At 39.3% G+C, this 16,767-nt stretch overlaps 2 protein-coding genes and 1 long non-coding RNA gene across 8 annotated transcripts in view; 2 read left to right on the top strand and 1 right to left on the bottom strand.

Moving 5' to 3' along the window:
* Positions 1–3,274, top strand: part of LOC138007940 (echinoderm microtubule-associated protein-like 2) — a 28,702-nt gene extending 25,428 nt beyond the window's left edge. For 2 of the 3 annotated variants that reach the window (XM_068855074.1, XM_068855073.1), the window contains one exon: positions 1,789–3,274. In XM_068855074.1, the coding sequence (XP_068711175.1) occupies positions 1,789–1,923 (135 nt within the window). In that variant the 3' untranslated portion in view covers positions 1,924–3,274. The remainder of the gene's footprint in view (positions 1–1,788) is intronic. The other variant, XR_011124138.1, reaches the window with a different exon arrangement.
* Positions 2,567–16,767, bottom strand: part of LOC138007941 (cytoplasmic aconitate hydratase-like) — a 35,693-nt gene continuing 21,492 nt past the window's right edge. For all 4 annotated transcript variants that reach the window (XM_068855075.1, XM_068855077.1, XM_068855076.1 and 1 more), the window contains 15 exons: positions 16,484–16,623; positions 15,271–15,442; positions 14,079–14,179; positions 12,751–12,958; positions 11,927–12,131; positions 10,308–10,392; positions 9,922–10,078; positions 9,039–9,103; positions 6,419–6,478; positions 6,164–6,268; positions 5,224–5,366; positions 4,552–4,699; positions 4,015–4,137; positions 3,408–3,593; positions 2,567–3,248 (listed from right to left, as the gene is read on the bottom strand). In XM_068855075.1, coding sequence (XP_068711176.1) covers positions 3,135–3,248; positions 3,408–3,593; positions 4,015–4,137; positions 4,552–4,699; positions 5,224–5,366; positions 6,164–6,268; positions 6,419–6,478; positions 9,039–9,103; positions 9,922–10,078; positions 10,308–10,392; positions 11,927–12,131; positions 12,751–12,958; positions 14,079–14,179; positions 15,271–15,442; positions 16,484–16,623 — 2,012 coding nt within the window. In that variant the 3' untranslated portion in view covers positions 2,567–3,134. The remainder of the gene's footprint in view (positions 3,249–3,407; positions 3,594–4,014; positions 4,138–4,551; positions 4,700–5,223; positions 5,367–6,163; positions 6,269–6,418; positions 6,479–9,038; positions 9,104–9,921; positions 10,079–10,307; positions 10,393–11,926; positions 12,132–12,750; positions 12,959–14,078; positions 14,180–15,270; positions 15,443–16,483; positions 16,624–16,767) is intronic.
* LOC138007942 (uncharacterized) lies at positions 4,003–9,581 on the top strand. The gene is made up of 3 exons (XR_011124139.1): positions 4,003–4,143; positions 7,849–7,920; positions 9,445–9,581. It is a non-coding gene; the product is annotated as an uncharacterized lncRNA (long non-coding RNA).

Here is a 16,767-nt window from a genome sequence, read left to right as displayed (position 1 = left end):
CGCCTCGTTGGTTATATATATCATTTCATATCCAGCGCGCCCTCGTAGAATAATTGTTAAATATTCAAAGATAATATAAATTGGTTCTTAATACCCTCAAATACTGAACAAAGTTTGTGTAGGCCTTTGCTTTTCAACCAATCAGCCACGAATGCGGAATCTTTACCTTTGAATGCATCTAAGTTTGTCTCCGCCATGATTTATGGGGATCAAATGCCCCGCCCCCGGGAAGACTAAAATGATCAAATACCCTCCCCCCGGGCAGGAAAAGGAGTCAAATGCCGGGGGGGGGGGGGGGGGGGGGGGCTGTTGAAGCTTCAATTTGACTGGTTCATTAAAATGATGAATTTTCGCTTTGAAGCATATTGTCTCGTTGCTGGCAACTTATTGGTCCGACACGGCCAGACGTAGCAAATTTCCTTGTGCTTATGCTTTGTTTCGTTTTCATACGACGCAAGTGAACGGAAGCACAAAGCGCAAGCACAATGGAAAGGAAGAAATCGCGCTTGTGCTTGCGTCGCTAGTGAAAAACAGGCTTAAACACCACAAGCGCGTTTCTCAAAAAAGTCTCGAAAACTTTTCGGATCCAAAGGCCTTTTAACACTTTTTCACGACAAGAAAAAGTAAGGTAGTTCCCATGCTTTGAAACAACGTTCTTTTGAAGATACAAAAGGATTTACGCCACCCGAAACCCAACGAATGCCAGTTTGACGAAAAAGAGGCGTAAAATTTCGCTTGAACTAACTTGCCTGCTTCAAGCGTCTAGCTCATGAGAAACGAGGAAGAATTTTCGTCCTTCCCACAAGGAAAGGCTACGTGCTTAGGATCCGATCATTACGAGCGAACAGCTGGTGCCCCAGTTTAAGGAATCATTTTTCAAATCGTGGTATTTTTAGACTCCGAGCAGTTCACGCCCTTTTTCCGTCAGATCCTACGCTCGGGTTGAAATGAAGTAATATATCAAACAGGAGGAGTGTTTCATCGGATATCCAAACACCCAGAAGCGAGTTGAAAAACGAGGCCGAAGGCCAAGTTTTTTAACGGATTGCGAGGTGGTTGGATATCTGATGAAACACTCTTCCGAGTGTTTGATATTTCTTCTCAAAGGAATCAGTATTTTAAGAGATATTTGGGATCAAAGTTGGCGAAATTTTATGGTAATTAAGTCCATATATCCAAACTTCCTTCACGGTAGTGATTCCTTTTGTTTTTGGCTTATGAATTATTAATGAGTTTGAGAAGACGTTTTTCAAATTGTGGATAAAACTGAAAACAGCTTTGGCCCAAAACAAGCTCACGAGGCGTAGGTGCAAGCCTCAGATCAGAATCTTACCACTCTCGTATCCGCGTAGTGTGGTAGAAGAAAGAGACTGCTCGTGGTCGTAGTTAGTAGTAGTTTACCGTTTCCCGCGTGAATTCAAATACAAATTTGGCCAACTGTTACGTAATCAGTGACATCACGTGGCGGCCATGTTGAGTCCCGAGGGATTGAGAACTTTTGTTTTTGCGCACCGAAACTCGTTCCCAAACATTTCAACTCAAGGTTCGGGGTACGAAATCTACTGTCTCTCGCCAATATGGCTGTGGCGTTTTAAATATTTAAAGGGTCTGAGAAAAAGAGAGACATGTGAGTTGTATGCACCAAGTCATGGTCAGTCATTCATGTGTTCCAATATTGTCTAAATCTTGACTGTTTGGAGTAGAGACCACGACGGTCTGTTTCTCTGTACTCACTAGTGCTTTCGTTACTGCGCCCATTTAAACTCACTTAAAGTCTTTTTTTTTCAGGCGGAGCCACGGACAGTTCAAGGCCACAGTGCGCATGTCATGAACGTACGATTTCTTCATGATGACACCCGACTTATCTCTGTGGGTGGTCGGGACGCAAGTACTTTACAATGGAAAGTTGTGAAGTCTGCTTGATTTCGCGGCGAAAAAGAACGAAGCATTTGTGTTCATTCAATTATCTAGTGGAAAAACAAATTGTTATTATTGAAGTGTATTTAATATATAACCGGATACATATCTATTGACTACGACGCTTGTAAGGGAAGGGAACTTCATATAAGTGTCTAGTCGTTCTAGCGCTGGAGCACTACTTGGAAACACTGTAAATTGAAATTAACAATTAACGCAAATCAAATTAAATCTTGGTTTTTGAGGAGAGGGAAGACCGGAGTACCCGGAGAAAAACCTCTCGATGCAGAGTAGAGAACGAACAAACTCAAACCACAAACACAAACGAACACGGGCACAAATTGGCGCCATCCGTGCACCCCCAAACCCCAAACCGTCGTACACTCCATACAAAATCTGGAATTTTTGGTCAAAGCAACGCTATTTTGCTCGCCTTCAGATTGGAAATCTCGAAATCAGTGAACCGACTGACCAACGTAAATTGTCATTCAATGGTTTCCTTTAAAAGAAAGTTGCCCTCACGAAAACTGTTACTTTTTTTCTGTCGCTCAAGACAGCTCCTCGAGGGACTGTGTTTTCTAGGTGTTAAAGAGAGCTTTAGTCTTCACGATTCCTTTACCGCTTAAATGATCTTAACATAACAACCACATTTATTTTTAGTCAAAACCTTTAATTCACAAATCACCCCGTCTTCGCTTTATTACCAACGTGCCTTAATTAAATAGTTGCAGTAGCCCGTGTATGGCTTTACAAATTACTTCCTTGTGAATGAGGCCTCGCAGAATTTTTTTCCGTTTTTTATTTTCCAACTTTTTCATTTTTTGACTTTTATTTTCTCTCATATACCTCAGATAGTCAGAGTTCGATTCTCACGAAGCTCTTTCTTCTGCAGTTGGTCATCAAAACAACTTGTCTCGATACCTTACATACATTCAGATGTATTGTGTCTGTTATTAGTAATTTGTAATGTCAGTAATGTAAATATTGAACTTGTTGCATCATAATTAAGTTTCCCAAGTTACATTCAAGAACACGAAGAGATCTAGACAAGTGATTACTTGCTCAGTGGTCATCTTCGCATCATTCCCTAAATGTGTTGCCCCTGATCATTCTATTAGCTTTCTTTCAAGCATAAGGTTTAAATAGTTATTATGCACGCGCTTGGATCTTCCTGCGCCTTACGTAGACCTCGTCTCCATGTCATGTCAGTGGTTCTATTATCGGAGCATGCTCCTGATCATGTAGTTCAGGATGCCGCCATGTTTGAAGTACATTAGTTCCACATCAGTGTCAAATCGAACTTTGACTTGAAACGAGCGGCCATCATTTAACTGGAAATAAATGAACAAACAAGTGATTCATTGGGCACTGAGATATGTCGTTGCCTTGGGGGGTGGGGGGGGGGGGGGTGGGGAGCAAAGGAACAACGGGATCATCCGTAGTTGGAAAAGTTCTAGCGCGACAAGTCCGTGACAATGGGATTGCATTACCTTAACAGTCAAAGTTTGGCCAGTTTTCAAATCTTCAGGTATTTCTATTGTGTAACTTTCTTTTCCGGTGAGCCCCAGGCTTTCAGCGTTCTGGCCAGGAAGATACTGAAGGGGCATAATACCCATTCCCACCAGATTGCTGCGGTGAATTCGTTCAAAGCTCTCTGTGATCACCGCTTTGACACCCTGAAAACCAAATAATCATAAAGACGATTAGACGTAATAAAGACGTTCGTAAAATCTGAAAAAGGCAAGCACAGACGATTCCAAAATCTAACAATTATTTTCTCCATTGTAACTACATACTTCTTTAGCTACATGGTATTAATAATGTTGCGCTACGTTGAAAACAAATTGTTGATGCCGAAGACTGAAAGGTCGATCCTCTCATTAAATCACCGTGTTCCTGTTACCCACGACACAATGCACTGTGAAAGAACAACAAGGCAGAGCCGACGTTCAAAGGAATAAATTGCATTTTTTTTTGTGGGAAAAAAGGAAAACGTAAATTTTATCCACAAATCTCGACTCCTTTTTTTTGCTTGTGCGCAGAATTCGAAACTAGCCTATTACAGAGCAAGTCAGCTGATTTATGTTCAACATTTACCAGCATCCATGGTCCTTTGGCAGCCCAGTCACGTGACGATCCCGATCCATAATCCTTGCCGGCAAGAATAATAAGTTGGCGTTTTTCCTGTTGGTACCGCTCAGAGGCATCAAAAATATCCATCTATAGGTAAGAACGAATCAATAAACAAAACCTTATTAATTTAATGATGGTCAGAAACAACCGGCCTGCAACTTGTAAAATGGGTTAGACAAAGAGCTCACCACGCAAAACCGTTAATACCAACCACGATTGCCAAGAGCAAGATAGCCTGCAGTGCAGGCGGTTTTGGTGGTTTTCATAGTCTTTTGTCGCCATTTTGGATTCGCTGCAGACTGGGAGAATTGGGGCGAGAATCTTGGTAAACTTTTTACCTCGCCCCAACTCTCCACTGTTTTTCTATTTCAAGATGGCGGCCTGAACATCCGACGGAAATATCTATCCACTCGCCCCGCCAAAATCCGCCTGCACTGCAGGCTAAGAGCAAGAGGCCAAAAAAAAAACCCAACAGAAATAAACACATACGAGTTAACATACCGTTTCCCCTGAAGGAAAATGGACCGTTTTAGGAGCAGCTTTTCCTATAAACTTATTGACCAGCCTGATGTTAGCAAAAGTGCCGCGAGTCATAACGGCATCGTTTCCGCGACGGGATCCATAAGAGTTGAATTCACGTGGTGCAAGCCTGTAACAAGATGAAAACCTCACCTCTTATCTCTGCTCAAGATATTGGTTAATTAAAGTACAATATTAAGATGAATTCAAAATTACTCCTATTTGATGAAACCAACTACAGACGACTCGAAAGCTACGAACCCATATGATAGATATGCTATCGTACAGTAAGCAAAGACCAACGTCTTTCTGGGTTATATAACGCAGTGAAGGATACTGCTGTATTCGACAACGGGAAAAAATCGTGAACAAATGATGTAGCAGCTCTAGCAACACACACTATGATTGGCTTTCTACCCAAACCGAAAGCAAAATACCATTAAAGTTATATAATAGCCACATTACGCTACACAACCTACGTAAGAATGAGAGGTGGATAGAGAAAACGTTCGAAAAACAAAACCCAAACGAAGGGGAAATGGACCATTCCCATGAAACTAACAAAAGCTCTTCATGGAAAGACGGATTTACTGGATTTCCAATGACTTTACAACGGCAAACTGAAAGCGAAAAGAAGGAAAACCTCGTTCATACCCTTTCGCAGCCAGATAGCGTGCCGCGGGACTGGTGCGAGAAATGCTGCCTGCCGGTGATATGTGGTCAGTAGTAACGGAGTCTCCCAAGTTTAATAGTACAGCTGCGTTCCTAATGCTCTCAAGAACCGGTAAATCTCTTTCCTGAAGCAAAGCCAAACGCCACATGATCATCAAATACGTCAATTAAACGTTCCTTTTAAGTTAAACAAATTCTCTGGAGGAGATTTATAGGCACCTTCACAACTGGAAAATTTAAGATGGCTCTGAATTCGCTAGAGGGATTTTTTTCTTTTCACCAATATTATCAGAAATGGGGGTCTCCAAATTCGTTTTTGAGATATAAGTGTTTAAGGACAAAACATAGGGTGCTTTTAGCTGGCTCTTTTGCTGCCATGGTAAACTATTACGTCACAAGCAATTCTTGCTGTTTTATTTGGCGTTACATGTAACAGTGTGTAGACTCAATCCTCCTAATACGACATTCCCTCCAAATTGTTGAAACCTGTCACTTCGAGCCACCTTAACATATGGATGAGAGGAGAGTAGTACTATGCGATTCGGCCAAAAAACAGCTAGTTGTTAACAAGCCGCTTTATTCATAAAACTAAAGGCATTACCCTGGCTTCTGTGTTCTTTTAATTTACGTCAATCGCAAGCAACAAATGCGGCAGATGACACAAGATGGATGGCAACGAATTACGGTCGTTAAGCCCCACATAATTTCGGTATAGTTTTCGTTCAATAATTTTCATCCTTTTGGAGCCTATGTTAACAATTATATGATACGAAAATGCCACCTGCTACCCCAACTTGGTAACCAAAAAGAAAAATTACATTTAGGTAGCAGCAGTTTGCGAATACCGATCCGTGGTTCCGGACCCATCTTGAACTACACCATGAATGGGCCGTACGTCTTGATTCTGCATGTCTGCACTTACCATTGTTGCAAAGAAAGGCGGGTGCTTGATGTAAGTTGATTTAGGGTCCCATGGGTACAGCAAACTGCCAGGGGCATCAAGTGAATTCCAGCGTGGATTGCCATCCTGAAAAGATGGGATAAGTAAGGCATTCGAAAGTTTTCTCTAAACTAGATTCGGATTACATCAAAAATTTTACCAAGAAAAGGGACAATCTTTGCAAAAGGCCATTTTCTATTTCTCCCGTTCTTCTTGTTTCTAACATACTTTACGTACCGTTACTTTGGAATAGACTTCTTTGAACATCGCAGGAATCACAAACTGCCTCTCAATCACCTAAAGATAAGAGAAAAACAATCCACAGTCATTCGAGCGTGATCGCCAAGCGACAAAGAAACCTGCCTCCTTAAAAGGGGCAGTTCTCATGATTGTAGTAAAAATCCGGAAAGCAAAGGTGACCTGTTTACCGATGGCAAACAGAAATTTATGGCCAACGTTTTCAAGTACTTCCCTTGCATCTTATAAATAAATTCCGTAATAACTTAGTGTGGCTCATTTTTCTTTTAAAATTTGATGATTTTTATCTCACTGCGGTGATCCAGAAGAAATTTAAGAATAAAAAAGTCACTGAAAATCGATTTAGTAAATTTTTGGTCAAAATAAAAGGGATAATTCCCATGATACTACTCCTTTAAGGTCTCTGTAAAGGAAAATGAGGTGTCCGCGGAAAAAAAAATTGTCGCGCAGCTATTTTTTGTATAGGGTCAAACTATATATCATATCAAAGCTAACAGATTGAATTCTTTGAATTAAGTTTTAGTTTTCTCATATTTAATATTGCCTTTTAGCTTTGAGGCCTCAAACTCAGAATGACCGAGTCTGCTGCAGAAGCTCCTGCCCGTTCGCTTTATTGCGAAAACAACCGCTTTTTGTTGTATCTTAGTCACAGATGAATGCACTCCAATACCGTGTGAAGATTTTTTTATATGTTACGAATTGAAGGAAATATCACGCACCAAAGTTGAAACTCTCATCTCATAATTAATTCCAGAAGAAAAAGTGCCATAAAATCAGTCTCCGAAGACAAACGAAAAACTTCTCACCCCGTATTTGGGGTAGTACAATCATCTATTAGAAATATAGGGATATCTTAAAACCCGTCGGGACAGGAGGCCCGAGAAGTTGAAATTTTGGCGTCAAAATAAAGCTCTAGAAAATCGAGCTTAAAGATTTCGCGTGCAGTTCACGGTCTCTTGAATACCTCCGCCCACAACTTGAAAGCAAATTGTGTTGAGCCAATCGTGCTAAGGAAGCAGATTGCGCGTGAAGGCTTTCAATTGACACCCGCGATTTCAAATGCTTTAAAATTAATTTTTCAGAATTTTCTTTCGGCAAAATATACTTCACAGCCCATCGATTTAAGATTTGCAAAAACAAGAAATTTGAGCGTGACACCCAATTTTACCTTTACCAAGACCTTAATTAAGATCAGTTCTCGGAATAGCATGTAGAATTTAGCGCGGCCCTTATCACTCGCTCTTAGAGACTGATATTTTCAAATTTGAATCTATTTCAATAGCAAGCCCAAGGTGTACTTTTCTTAGAATATGAATGGGGACTAACATTTAAAACAAGACCCTACAATTGGACTGGACGAGGACTTGAAGGAATGTTGATGCCAACTCGGAACTGTTTATTATTCACAGGAAACAAAGTCGTCAGCATCAGCTTCTTGAAATGGTGGGCAGACACGAGGGGTCATGTTGCAGCGACAAAAGGTGTGTAGTACACACTGAGGCGGGATGCATTAGGATCGTCTAGCGGGGACATGCAGCAGGGAGAAAATCACAACATGTGCACACACATGAAAATGTTGCGGGTACATGTCCCAGGGATATGTTGCAGCGACATGTCCCAGGGATATGTTGCAGCGACATGTCCCAGGGATATGCTGCAGCGACATGTCCCAGGGATATGTTGCGGCGACATGTCCCCTCGTGTGAGCTGATACTTTCATAATTGTTGAACACCAATTTTGGGGTGATTTTGTCCCCACGACGTGTCCCATGAAGTTCAACTTGTTTTCCCTCCTCAAAAACCAATATTTTGATTTGATTCAGTTTGAGTTAATTTGTTTATCACCATCGTTAATGCATGGAGATGGTAATGAAACTCGACAAGTCTTTTCGTTTCACGTTTTTGTCTGCATTTTTTTTTAACTTGCATGATGGTGCACAAAACAGGTGTTTTCCGAGAAGATTACCAATCAACCCGTGCGAAGCGAAAACAACTGACTGTGCATTGTTACGGTCAATGGACCTCTTTAGCTTGTACGTTTTGTTTTCCCATTTCAGACCACGTGATGTTACCCTACGGAACAGTTTCTTTCAAATCAGTGTCGTCTTATACACGTGCATATATATGCATCACGTGGTCTGAAATGGGAAAACAAAACGTACAAGCTAAAGAGGTCCATTCAACATCGATTGCGACAATGTTGTCGCGTCTGAAGGTTTTAAGGTTTCAGAAACTGTCCCTCGATTAACTATGATCACACTATTTCCTCAACCACCAAAAAGCACTGCAAAATAAAAAAACGTTTCCCTACTTTATGTGTAGAAAACTTCCGTTTGAATAGACCTTTTCGCAGATACGGCGGCCATTTTGATTTCTATTGTTTCGAAAGACATGGGATTCTCAAGTGGCAAATACATATTGAGCATCCAATAATAGCTATTTGAAACAAAATAGAAATCAAATGACCGCCAAAGGGTCTATTCTAGTCCGTTATTCTGGTACCTAGGTACATGTATTTCTGATTAGCCTCAATTCTATAACTATACTGATTCTAAAGTAAAGTTAATTCAAGTTATTTAAAGCCAAAAAGTTCAAATGCCTGGAGTTCTTCTCTTGTTGGCCAAATGTCAGTCAGGAAGACTTCTTTCCCGTCTTTGGAAATACCTACCAGAGGAGACACCTATGATTACTGTACCATTCTAATACCAAAACAAAACCTTTTTACAAACTAAAACGAGTGTGTTGTACGTACAATTGCAAATTTCAATAACTAATAATTGCTCCAAAGGGAGCCTAGTATCATAGGAATGGTAATCCAATTGGCTATATTTGATTACATGTAGTGTAGTTCCACTTCCACAAATAGCAAGTGGAAAATCACTCCAGATCTTAGGTGCAGCACACGTGAAGGGGCAGTCACAAAAGTCTTGGCACAGCTCCTAACGTTTTCCTCGATTGCGGAAACGATGAAATTAATGGACAGGTTATGTTCCATTATGTTCCAGGATTTTAAAGCTCAGAAGGAGTTGGAGAATACGATTTGACGGTGTGGAAAAATGTTTCAGAGCTGGGAATTTCAGAAAATAAAATCATATCGTTTTTTTTTTTACATCCGAACAGTACGTTGATGATTGACATCTGATCATTTAATTTGATTGACATGTAACCCGGGATTCCATCAGCACAATCACGCTTTTGTATCTTTTACATAGCTTTGCGTACCTATCAAGTTCGGTTGTAGTATTACACATTGCGAGTATCGTGTTAAGTGATTTTCGATTAAATCGTTTTGAATGTTAGTGTATGTGGTTTTCTTCTGGTTCTGTTTAACGACAAATTAAAACGGGGATTTGAATAGATTGTGCCCAGTAATTGCGAGGTATGTTGTCTAGAAAAGGTGAAAACCAAACCTGTGATGGCCAAGCCTCAAGTTAACTTGCATTGTACATATAGGAGCAGGTATCATACAAGTTCTCATTTACCTAAAGGTTCCTTCTCAAAGTCTATTAGCGTTGTGCCAGCAATGGCATATGCAATCACCAGGGGAGGGGAAGCAAGGTAGTTTGCTCTAGTCAGGGGATGGATGCGTCCTTCAAAATTCCTGTTTCCTGATAAGATGCCCACCACAACAAGGTCACCCTGCAAGAAACAAACCAATCCAAAATAAACTTCAAGTACAAAAAAAGTTTCATCATCGCGAGGGATACGAGACGCATTCCAAAAAACACAAAGAATAATACAATGTGCAAGCTCAATTTTGCAGAACCATTGGCTGACGCTGTTTCGTTGATCATAGATTTATACACCAGTCCTATCTACCTTATTTTAATTAACATCGATTTTTCGCTTTACGTGTTACTCGACCTACTTTTTCAATGGCCGCTGCTACTGGTTCTGATAAGGGGCCTGAATTTCCTATGCACGTCATACAACCATAACCTACAATATTAAATCTGAAAAGAAAAATCGTAGTCAGGTTTATTGTTAGAGCGGTTTTCAATTGAGTGTCGAAAGTAATTAGCGAATTACTTTGGTTTTCCATTACTTCACGAAGTGATTGGTTCAAAGTTCTCCCGCCACCTTTTCAACCAATGAGAAGTGAAACCAAAACCAATCGTGGCTCGCGCGTGCACATCTTCCCGCGCTTTGTGTCGGTTACATGTACGTGTAATTACTTCGAGTTTTGATTGGTTTACTAATTTTACTGGATTGTCTCCCTCCTTTTTGTTTGGCCGAAGTAATTACTTTGGTTTTGGTTTTACGACAATCATTTGAAAACAGCTCTACAGTAGTACTAACAGCTGTTTAGAAAAGAGTTTGTGAAAATGCGAGAGCCCTTCCCTCGTGTATTTTCCCGCGTGTGCAGCGTCGATCTTATTTTTGTCCATAGGTGGACAAAAAATTGGTGTCCTAAAATCCGCAGTATTCGACACGAACGCTTGCCCAGGGCAAGCGAAATATATCCATGGGCAAGTAAAACAACTCTAAGACTTGCCTGATCGGGCAATCAGAATTTTTGTTCGACTAATATTTGCGGAACGATTTGATTTGCAACCAAGAAAGTGACTAGTAATAGTAGTCACCGCAAACACGATAAAAAAATAACGTTACATCTCTTTGCTGTCATTTATTCGTCTGTTAAAAATATATTGGTAAAAAACACAAGACAGATTGGAAGGAACATGTTCGTGGCCGCCATCTTTCTCCGCGCAAAAAGAATGTTAATTAGAATGGAACCAAGTTTTCGCGCGGCCAAATACGCTACGATACTGTTTTGATATCGAACAAGCGCACAAGAAAATTCTACCTTTAGTCAAACAATTTCAACCAGCTTTGAAAGACTTGAAGAACATACTATTGGACAAATGGCATTTAATTCAAAATCAACTTAATCTCAGAGAGATATTCAAGATATCTCCCTTGATCTCTTACAGGAAATTGAACATCGCTTTAAGATATGCTTGTCAAAGCAAAACTGTCAACGCTACTAGAACACAACGGTCACAGAGCAGGAGTGGCGTTGATCTATCAAGCCCATTTTACGCACACGTTACACAAAACTGACATTTTTACAAGCATCCTTTGAGTTTTAATGGGCAACAGGTCTTGAAGGTGGGCAGCCGAAAAAACCATGGGCAACCAAAAAACAAAACTGGTTGCCTAAAGCGCAAATTGGTAAGAAAGGAAGTGTCGAACACTGAATATCCAGCTTTACTCCAAGGAAAAGAGTTGCCAGTTACACGCTTCCAGGTCATTTGCTTCTGTTTTTTTTTTTATAAATAGAAATAAAGTACATTTTGGGTAAAACAAAACTGGGTGTTTGGTGCAATTTCAGAAAATCATGCATGCTGTGTATTTTGGAAATCATGGTCAATAATGAGGTGTACCTTTACAGGGTGTATGTTTTAAACAATAATTCTGTTGGCAATACATTTTTCATGGCAAAACTGCAACAGCATGTATTTTTGTCCTTTTCATTCATATTACCCTAGTTTTTCCAGACTTGGAATGACTCCACTCTCACGCAGGTAATAAGTCACCACACCAGATCCTGGAGACAAGCTTGTCTTGATGTACGGTTTAACTTCCAAACCAAGCTCTACAGCTTTCTTGGCCAATAGTCCTGCTCCAAGCATAACTGACGGATTGCTGGTGTTTGTACAGCTCGTAATGGCAGCAATAACCACAGAACCTTTGATTAGGAGATTGAAAAGGATTAAAACACAAACTAATCTTTCCTACTTCTTTACACAGTTTCCATCGATCAAGGCTGCTGCCTTAGAAAATTCTCCAGGAGCCCTTCAAACTTCCAACATTAAAAGTTAGTGGCCCAAGTCATTTTTTCAGAGCCCAGAATTAATTAATTCCAACTGGGACCAAGTTTACAAGAAAGTGAAGATGAGTCAAGTAAGGCACTCGTTCAGGCAACTTGTTCAGAAATGTGATCGCCCGAGCTCGCAAATAAGGCACCTTAGCACCTTAAAATTAATAACTTGCAAGCCTGCTTATAATAAGCAGTCTCCAGAATCACACTAGCTTGTATATTTTTAGATAGTTGAGCTGCAAAGAGACTGGGGACATCAAGGGGTTGGTCTCCCCACAGCATTTTTTTTTTTTTGAGCATGCTCTCAAAATGACATGCTTGTACCAGTTTTAGTTGCACTGACATTGATTAATAATGACAAAATTTTCAAGGGAGTTAATAATTAAGACTTTAACTTGCTTTTCAAAATTAGCCATAGTGAACTTTGGAACTGTGTTATTTGCATGCAGTACATGTACTAATTGTGCCAACATGTTAAAAATCTTACCATGCGAAAGCTTGAAATCCTGCCCATCAAAAGTAAGAGGAACTTCCACAGACTGCTTATCTTCTGGAATTCCAAAACCTTTGAAACCTACTTTATTGTTTAAACAATCAATGAAATCTTGCTTCATGGTGGACAAGGACACCCTGTCGTGGGGTCTCTTTGGTCCTGATAATGAAGGTGTCACAGATGATAAATCCATCTCCACCAACTGCAGAACAGAACAGAAGGTTACTACATGTATCTTCACCTCACTTCAGTATTAGTTCAGGAAGAGGAGGAGAAGGAGGAGGAGGTAGAGGAACAGGAAGAGGAAGGGCGAGAGGGAGAAGAAGAAGAAGAAGACGAAGAAGAGGAAGAAGAAGAAGAGGAAGAAGAAGAAGAAGAAGAAGAAGAAGAAAAAGAAGAAGAAGAAGAAGGAGGAGAAGAAGAAGAAGAAGAAGAAGGAGAAGAGGAAGAGGAAGAGGAAGAGGAAAAAGAAGCAGAAGAAGAAGAAGAAGAAGAAGGAGGAGGAGGAGGAGGAGGAGGAGAAGAAGGCGAAGGAGAAGAATAAGGAGAAGAAGAGGAAGCACAAGAAGAAGAAGAAGAGGAAGGAGAAGAAGAAGGAGGAGGAGAAGAAGAAGAAGACGAAGGAGAAGGAGGAGGAGAAGAAGGAGAAGGAGGAGAAGAAGAAAAAGAAGAAGGAGGAGGAGAAGAAGAAGAAGAAGAAGAAGAAGAAGAAGAAGAAGAAGAAGAAGAAGAAGAAGAAGAAGAAGAAGAAGAGGAAAAGGAAGGAGGAGGTGGAGGAGGCTCGATTGATGTCCAGGTTTCAAAGCTACAACAAAAATTATTTTACTTTTGTTTATTGGAAACACTGGAGTTATTGTGCATTGCAACACACATTATCAACTGAGCCACCAGCCCACTTGTTTCAAAGAAAGTTTTAAGAAAAAGGCCTCTCTTGTTTCTCATTTGACAGAGCTGACAGATTTTTTACTTCCTTTTTATTTCTCAAAAATGAAGCACAAATCCATGATAATGTTTGTAAGTGCAGTTGCCACATGCAAAATTTTAGCCAATTTAAATAAAATTAAAAAGTGGTTCTCATGTTTCTTGGTGTGGTTATGTGCCTTTCAACTAATTTATCACCACAATTTGTAAGAAACCTAATTCATAAGAACTACCTAAGGAATCATACCAGACAAAAGTGCCATCTGACCTAAAAGAAGGTAGAAAACTTTAAATGATTCCACTACAATAATTTAAGTGAGCTTTTCATTTTCTTCTTTCCATGTCAATGCATGTATTGGTAGACCGGCTAGAAGTTACACAACTGCTAATTCCAAGCTCACCTCAGAGAACACTGGATCATTGCTTGGGTCCGAGTAGTCCCTGAACATCTTTGTTGCTTTCAGGTAAGCTTCAACACGTTCCAAGGTCTCTTCACTACGACCTAAGGAGCACAATTTTATTATGACATGCAATTTAGTACAGATAAACAAAGGGCAAACTCAATCTCTGTGAGTACGTAGTCACTATTGACGTGTCTGAGCTCACATTATCACTAACAAGGCCTGCCACAACAGTAACATTGAACAACTGATGGGGTATTTCACAGCACATTTCTCCACAAAGGTTATTACTAAAAGAAAAGAAGTCTTTAAGCTATTGGCGTTATGTCCATCATTTATGCCAACTTTAGTCGTAAAATGCCCCATCCTCCCCATTGAACATTCTTCAGCAAAAGACAGTCTGTGGATGCTTTTATAGAAGTGAAGGAAAATCAGGCAATGCGAGCTTGGTCAGTGTCATAACAAAGTTATTTTACAATAATTATTACTTCTTGTTACAATACTAAAAATCTAATAACCACAACAATAAATGCTTCTTCTTGCAAGCAGGGGGTCATGGGTTCTGATCTTCATAAGATCAACACTCAAGGTGTAAACATTATTAATTTTTGACAGAGAAGAAGATGCTTCTCTTGACTGGAAAACAAGAACATCAATAGACTCTAACGCCAAGGCATATGTGGTGGTCTTTCATTTAAGGTGCCTTTCAGACTAACTGCTGAAAGCCTGACTTTGTCAAGCACGGACCATTCAGTTTAAACTAAAATTACATTTACTTTTCTTTGCTAAACAAGGGAGATTTTCCACTATACGTTTGACATAAAAATTTTATTTTTCATTTAGAATTTCTTTTTTTTAAGCCCACATTTAAAAATGGTCAGTTAATTGAAATCTTGTTCAGTTAATAATTATAAGAAAGGTCAGTTAATTGATGGTTAGGGCATTGAAAAACAAGCACTGTACATGTACACTGTACTTTGTACTGGTAACTTTGGTTGGGCAAGTGCTCAGCAATCCTTGATTCATGCAACTCTAAAAATCGATTATGACAAGCTTCACAGTTGCTAAAATAACAAGGAATGACAATATTCATCTCTATGTACTTTTGGAAAACCAAGACTATTCGTACATGCAGAACTGTATGTCTTCAAGCCAATCTGCTCTTAAAACAACCTTCTGTTTTGCAGCTTACCTGTCTGCCTGAGATACACTAAACTCTTTTCATCAACTGGAAAGAAGCCAATAGTAGCTCCATACTCTGGGCACATGTTTGCAATTGTGGCTCTGTCAGCTATTGAGAGGTGGCTAACACCAGGTCCAAAAAATTCCACAAACTTGCCAACAACACCAACTTGGCGAAGATGCTAAGAATGAGACAAAACCACACACTAAGATAAACAATCTTTATGGTTCTTTTTTCTCTTTTAGAGAGAGAGAGAGAGCATATTAAAATGCACACTCTCTCAATTGCTATTACAGTAATAGGCCATTTCCGAGTTCATGTCTGCCTCCTCTTCAAAGTAAGTCTAAGTGCGAAGGTTTTGTGATGGTAATTTGTTCTACTTTACATAAGAATGAAAACTAATTTTCATAACAAAAACTTCGCACTTAGCCTCGCTTTGAAGAGGAGGCAGACATGAACTCGGAAATGGCCTATTATACAGTTACTGTATTATTTGCCCTATGCAAAACAAAAGATTCATTCACAGGGGTTTACATAAGTACAAAGAGCCGACAGAAGTGTTGGCCTACTTTACTCAGAAAAATCGGCTATTTTTTTTTCCTGAAGTGAAATAACTACATGTAAAGACTGATTCTTTCAAAGATTAAGAATCAAACCAGCAACGAACTTCAATTTTTTTTTTACCCCTGCATTAATTGTGTATGTACTGTAAAAATTACATGTACAAATACACTATGCATATTATTATTTTTCTTTTTGAGACTCCTGCATTCATTATGTACTGCAAAAAGTTCATGTACACTGTGCATATAATTATTTAATTAAAATATTTTTGAAACCCCTTGTATTTATTATGTACTGCAAAAAGTTCATGTACACTATGCATATAATTATTTAAGTTTTTTTGAAACCCCTGAATTAATTACATGTATGTACTGCAAAACGTTCATAAACACTATGCATATAAATTATTAAAAAAATTTTGAAACCCCTGCATTAATTTGATCTATGTTCTGCAAAAGGTACATGCATTGTACACTATGCATATAATTATATTTTTTATTCCCTGCATTAATTACTTGTACATACAGTGTAATGTAAAAAGTTCATGTACACTATTATGCATAATTATAATTATTTAAGTTTTTTTCAAACCCCTCCATTAATTACATGTATGTACTGTAAAAAGTTCATGTACACTATGCATAAAATTATTACAAACCTTAGTAATGGTGAGTACGACATCTGTGGATGTGATGTAAGGCTTAACTTGTCCTGTCAATTTATATCCAACAACCTTAGGCAACACCATGCTAATAGCTTGACCTAACATAACTGCTTCAGCCTCAATGCCTCCAACACCTAGAAAATAAAGAAAAATTGTGTCACCGTGCACTACTTTTTTTCCCTTGGTTTTGATAATAAGAAGAAACATTTCTTCCAAAAAGCTAGATATGGAATATTGGAATGAGAAAGAGTATTTGAAAATTACTAATATTATAACGT

This window comes from Montipora foliosa, chromosome 6 (genome assembly GCF_036669935.1).
Source record: "Montipora foliosa isolate CH-2021 chromosome 6, ASM3666993v2, whole genome shotgun sequence".
NCBI lineage: Eukaryota > Metazoa > Cnidaria > Anthozoa > Scleractinia > Acroporidae > Montipora > Montipora foliosa.
This window is presented reverse-complemented; position numbering and strand designations above follow the sequence as displayed.